Raw genomic sequence first — 6,000 nt, 5'->3', positions numbered from 1 at the left:
ATGAGGGTAATGGGGTGATGGGGGTAATGGGGGTGATGGGGGCAATGGGGGTAATGGGGGTAATGGGGGTGATGGGGTAATGGGGGTAATGGGGGAATGGGGGTGATGGGGGTAATGGGGATGATGGGGGTAATGGGGCAATGGGGGTGATGGGGATGGGGGAATGGGGGTAATGGGGATGATGGGAGTGATGGGGCAATGGGGGTAATGGGGTGATGGGGATAATGGGGTAATGGGTATTATGGGGGCAATGGGGGTAATGGGGGTAATGGGGGCACTGGGATGGGCAATGGGGACGATGGACTGTGCGCTGGGGGCACTGGGACAGGCACTGGGCTCATCTGACAGCACCAGGGGATGCTGAGGCTGCACTGGGGGGCACTGGGGGTGCCCTGGGCTGACCCCTGCCTGTGTTTCCCTCCCCCCCCCCATCCCCTACAGCGGAGCTGGAGAAGCAGAAGGGGGTGTCCGGGGCCCGGGGGGGGGGGCCCCCCCGCGAGGCGCTGAATGGGCTGAGCCGGAGCAGCCTGGAGGAGGCCTTCGGGGGGGGAGAGGGGCTCAAGCGCAGCGCCCTCAGCAGCTCCCTGCGGGACCTCTCCGATGGCGGTGAGAGGGGGGGCCATGGGGTCCCTATGGGGGGTAAATGGGTGCTTGGGGGGGGCATTGAGGTCCCTGGGGGGATCCCCCCCTTATTTCGTGTGTGTGTCCCCCCCCAGGGAAACGGGGCCGGCGGAACAGCGTGGGGTCCTTGGACAGCACCATCGAGGTGAGAGGGGCCCGCAGGCCACGCCCCCTTGAGGAGGCCACGCCCCCGCCACCACACCCGCAGGAGCGTCTCCCATTCAAGCGCATTGCTCCTGGGGGAAAGGGGCGGAGCTCGGGCATAGGGGGCGTGGCTTATCCGGCGGGGTGTGTGTCCCCCTAGCGGGCGGGGCTTGCGTGAGGAGAGGGCGGGGTTTAATCGGGGAGGGGGCGGATCTCCCTCCAGAGGGCCAAGCCTCGCCCACCAATAGGTGGCCGGCCCGGCAGGTGGGGGCGTGGCCTAGCGCGGCCTGACTCCGCCCCTCTCCGCAGGGCTCCATCATCAGCAGCCCCCGTCCACAGCCGCGGGGTCCGCCGGGGGGGCCCGGGGCCGCCCCCGAGGGGTACAAGCCCCCCCCCCGGCCCGTCTCCAACTCCTCCTCATTCCTGGGGTCCCTCTTCGGGAGCCGGCGAGGGAAAGGCCCCCCCGGGCCCCCCCCCGGCGTTGGGGGCCCCGCTTCAGCCTCAGCCTCCTCTTCCTCGGCTTCTTCCTCCCATCACCATCACCCCCCCCCGGCCCCCCCATGGCCGCCGAGGGCCCCTCCAAGCTGCAGGCGCTGCACGCTCAATACTGCCACGGGGCCGGCGGGGGGGGGGCGGCGGCGGCGGCTGCAGGGGGGGGTCCCGGCCCCCCTCCGCCCCCCCCGTACCCGCAGCAGCCCCCCCCCCCGCCCGCCCCGCGCCCCCCCCGCCGCTCCCGGCCATCGCCGCCGGCGCCCCCCCCCGCTTCCACGGGGGTCCCACCCCCCCTTTGTCGGCCCCCCCGCAGCAGCACGGCCCCCCCGGGGGGGGGTTCCCCCCCCCGCACCCCCATTACACCCTGCACCGACCCAAAAGAGGGGGCGCCCCCCCCGGGCCCCCCCGCCAGCCGCTGTCCCCGTTACCCCTGTACAGCCCCGCTGCCCCCCCCCACCACGGGCTGTCCCACGCGTACCCCCCCGGGCCCCCCGCACCACCACCCCCCCCCGCCCCCCACCGCCGCCGCCGCCGCCAAGCACTTTGTGTTCGGGGCGGCGGTGGGGGGGGCCCCCCCGGGGGGGCCCTTCGGGGGGGGGGCGGCGGCGCTGGGGGGGCGGCCCCCCCACCCCATCATCACCATCATCATCATCACCATCACCATCCCGCACCCCACTCCCCTATCCCCCCCCATCCCTCTTACCCCCCTTTGCCCCCCCCTTCACCCCACACCCCCCTCAGCCCCCATTCCCCTGCCGGCCCCACATCGCCCCTGGCCCAAGCTGGTCAGGGCCCCCCCAAACCCAAGGGGGGGAACCGCATCAGCACCGTGGTCTGATCCCATTGATCCCATTGATCCCATTGATCCCATCGATCCCATCAATCCCATCGATCCCATTGATCCCATTCCCCCCCCCGGGCTGAGGACGGACACAGCTCATGGCAGCGATGGACGGCGCCGGCACGTTGGATGCCCCCCCCCCTCCCCTTCACCCTTAACCCCCCCTCCCCAAAACCCTTGCACGTGGCTCGTGATTGGCTGCTCGCGCCTTGGGGTTCCCCCCCCCTTTCATCATCTTGGAGCCAGCGTTGAGCGTCCCCCCCAGCTCAGGCTGAATGTCACATGGCACTTTAACCTCCCTTGTCCCCCCCCCCTCCCCAATGTCCCCTGTCCCCCCCCCCGGATGCTTGGGTCGTCCCGTCCCCCCCTTGATGTCCATAGAGGGGACCCCGATGTCCGGACCCCACCACCCGGACCCCGAGGGGGGGGGACCCGCATGCGCCCGCGCCGGGCCCTGTATATAAGAGACTGTATATTTGATGCTTCATAAACGGACCGGCCGGCCCCTGGCGTGTGCCCCTTCTTCGAGGGGGGGGATGACAATGGTGGTGACACCCCCTATAGAGTCTATAGGGGGTAGGGTATAGGATGGTGGGGGTATAGGGGGGAGCCTGTGTGTATAGGGAGTCTGGGGGTATAGGGAGATTGATGGGCGCCCTGGGGGTATATGGGTGTGGTGGCTATAGGGACCTTGAAAGGGGTCATAGGGCTACAAGACCCGTTGGGATATAGGGTCAAAAAGCCATATGAAGAAATATAGGGGTGTGGGGGCTATAGGGGCCACAACCATATAGGGATCCTGGGGCTATAGGCTGTAGGGGTCTGGAGGATGTAGCAGCTATAATAGGGACTCTGTGACCGTAGGGACCTGGAGCTATAGGGATCATAGGAACTCTATAGGACCTGGGAGCTCTAGAGGCCATAATAGCGACCCTGTGGCTATAAGGCCTGGGGGGCTATAGGGGTCTGGGGGCTATAGGGCCTTGGGGACTATAGAGGCTATAACAAAACCCTGGGGCTATAGGGTTCTATAGGGTTCTATAGGGCTCTATAGGGGCTGTAGGTGCCGCTGGGCAGGGCAGGAGCGGCTGCGAAGGGGCGGAGCTTCCATCGACTCCGCCCCCTTCGCGGGCGTGTTCTCCTCTGGCTCCGCCCCTCCACCCCTCGGGCGGCGCATGCGCGCTGCGCCCCTTTAAACGTGCACAAGAAGCTCCGGCTCATGCGCTGACCCAGCCGCGGAGGCGAGCTGGAGGCGGAGATCACTCCGCCGCGAAAGGAGGCGGAGCCTACGGACTATTTCACAGCACTCTCCTCCCGCCTCCCTCCGCCCCAGCTACGCTCTCGGGGGGGTTCCCGTGGCCGCGTGTCCCCCTCCTTTTACCGTCCCCTCTTAACCCATTACGGGGGTTCCGCCTCTCTCCGCACCCCCTTTTTCCCCACGGCGGAAGAACACATCTTCGTGAGGCGATTGGTCTCACCACACTGTGCGGCGTGCACCCCCCTGCGCCTGCGCAGTGTGTGCGTGCGCCGGGCGGCGGAGAGGGGGGGGGGGGGGGTTGAGAGGAGGAGGAGGGGAGCCAAGATGGCGGCGGCGGCCGGGCCGGGGGGACCGGGCAGGCCTCAGGCCTGAGGCGGCCGCATCGCGGGGCAGGGGCCGGGGCGGCGGCAGCGGCGGGGCCGGGGGCGGCGCAGGTCGGAGGAAAGCACCGGGGGTGGGGTGGGGGTGTTGGTTTAGGCTGTGTTTGTGACCCCCCCTTTTCCCTGCGGCTTAAGGGAGAAGGGGGGGCGGCCCGCGGCCTGGTGAGGGGGCGGCCGGGGGCCTCCATGGCCCCCTGAGGGAACCCGCCCGGCCTCCATAAAGGGACGATGGAAGACGAGTGGGGGCCCGGCCCGGGGGGGTCCCCGCCTTGGGGTACCCCTTCCCCGCGACCGGACGGGGAGGAAGAAACCAAACGAGGCCGCGGTGGGGATTGGGGGGGTTCGGAAAGCAGCGGAGACGCCCCGAAAGCGGCCGGGGAGGAGAAGGCAGCGGCCACCCCTCGGCCTCCTCCGGTTAAAAGCGGGGGGAAATGCGGAGGAGCCGGGAGAGGGCCCGGGGGGCGCTGCCCGGCTGAGGAGCGGAGCCCCCGGAAGGCCCCGGAGGAACGCGGGGCCCGCAGCGGGGATCGGCCGGGACCGGAGGACAAGGCCCGGAGGCCCTTTAGTAGTAGTGGGGGGGGTGGGGGTGGCCCCCGAAGCGGAGGGGACCCCCCCAGGGGGGAATGGGGCTCTTCGTGGCTCTCGGCTGAGCCGGACCCCCCCGAGGACTTCCTGCCCCCCCCCGAGTGCCCGGTGTTCGAGCCCAGCTGGGCCGAGTTCAGCGATCCCTTGGGTTACATCGCCAAGATCCGCCCCATCGCCGAGAAGAGCGGCATCTGCAAGATCCGACCCCCGGCCGTGAGTATGGGGGGGCCCCCACACCCCCCCCCTTCACTTATGGGTCTTCCCCTGCCCCATTGTGGTGCCCCCCAAGTGGTTAATTCCACACCACCCCCCCCATAGGGGTTTAACTTCCTATTGAGGAGCAGCAATTGCCCCCATGGGGGGGGGATTCCCTCATTAATTGCCCCCCCCCTTGTCACTTATGGGTCTGTCCCTGCCCCATTGCAGTGCCCCACAACGGGGTTAATTCCACAGACACAACCCCATAGGGGTTTAACTTCCTATTGAGGAGCAATTGCCCCCATGGGGGGGGGATTCCCTCATTAATTGCCCCCCACCCCGTCACTTATGGGTCTGCTCTGTAAACCCCCCCTCACTTATGGGTCTGCCCCTGCCCCATTGCAGTGCCCCACAAGTGGTTAATTCCACACCCCCCCCAGAGGGGTTTAACTTCCTATTGAGGAGTAATTGCCCCCATGGGGGGGGATTCCCTCATTAATTGCCCCCCCCCCGTCACTTATGGGTCTGCCCCATTGCAGTGCCCCCCAAGGGGGTTAATTCCACACCCCACCCCCCCCCATAGTGATTTAATTTCCTATTGAGGAGCAATTGCCCCCATGAGGGGGGATTCCCTCATTAACTGCCCCCCCCATGCCCCATTGAAGGGGGAATTGCCCCCCATGGGGTATTTCCTCATTAATTACCCCCCTAGGGGGGGTGTTTTCTCACTTTGAAGGGGTAATTACCCCCTATGGGTTAGGCCTCTTATGGAGGGGGGGAAATGCCCCCCCCCCGGAGGGGGTTTTCCCTTTGGGGGGTTAATTCCCCCCCTTTGAGGGGGGTATTTTCCTATTAATTGCCCCCCATGAGTGGGGGAACTTAGTATTAAGGGGGGTAATTGCCCCCCCCCCGTAAGGAATAATTGCCCCCCTCCCCCTAAATGCCCCCCCCTTGTGTGTATCTATCCAATAGGGGTGTCAATGCCCCGGGGGGGGTAAATAGTCCCTTGAGGGGGGTAAATAATCCTCTAAGGGGGGGTAAATGCCTGCTGTATGGGGCCTATATCTATTTGCCTGGGGGTCAATACCCAATGAACACCTATGGGGTGGGGGGGGTAAATACATCCTTTATGTGCCCCCCCCATGCAGAACTGGTGCCTATGGTCGGTGGGGGGGGTGCATTGGGGTTGGATTTTGGGGGTGCTTCACAGTCCAGACTTGGGGGGGGCACCCTGTTCCCCCCCCATACACCCCCATTGTGCTGGGTATGGAGGGGGGTTCATCCTAAGGGCTATGGGGGGGGGGGGGGGGGGGGTTAAAGGGGGTTATGGGGGGGGTGTTCGCGTGTCTCGTGTGTGCCCCCCCCATCGGCCTCACAACAACAACAGTGACACGGCCAATATGGCTGCCACCGCCGAGCCTTTGTCTGGCGAGCGGCGGGGGGGGGGGGGGTGCTCGGCCCCAACCAGCGCCCCATAGGCA

At 66.9% G+C, this 6,000-nt stretch overlaps 2 protein-coding genes across 2 annotated transcripts in view; both read left to right on the top strand.

The window, feature by feature from the left end:
• Positions 1 to 441: 441 nt before the first annotated feature.
• On the top strand, positions 442 to 3,934 carry LOC133211420 (IQ motif and SEC7 domain-containing protein 2-like; the record flags this gene model as incomplete). Its single annotated transcript, XM_061351784.1, has 4 exons — positions 442 to 606; positions 717 to 766; positions 1,075 to 1,689; positions 3,872 to 3,934. Coding segments are annotated over 4 exons (893 nt in total), but the record flags the coding sequence as incomplete, so codon positions are not given.
• KDM5C (lysine demethylase 5C) overlaps positions 3,672 to 6,000 on the top strand; it is a gene marked incomplete at its 3' end in the record, with an annotated part of 25,125 nt that continues 22,796 nt past the window's right edge. The window contains exon 1 of the mRNA XM_061351783.1: positions 3,672 to 4,534. Coding sequence (XP_061207767.1) covers positions 3,965 to 4,534 — 570 coding nt within the window. The remainder of the gene's footprint in view (positions 4,535 to 6,000) is intronic.

The sequence above is a fragment of the Neopsephotus bourkii genome, unplaced genomic scaffold (assembly GCF_033783945.1).
Source record: "Neopsephotus bourkii isolate Nb327-2 ecotype Australia unplaced genomic scaffold, CSIRO-AGI_Nbou_v1 NB_607, whole genome shotgun sequence".
Lineage (NCBI taxonomy): Eukaryota > Metazoa > Chordata > Aves > Psittaciformes > Psittacidae > Neopsephotus > Neopsephotus bourkii.
This window is presented reverse-complemented; position numbering and strand designations above follow the sequence as displayed.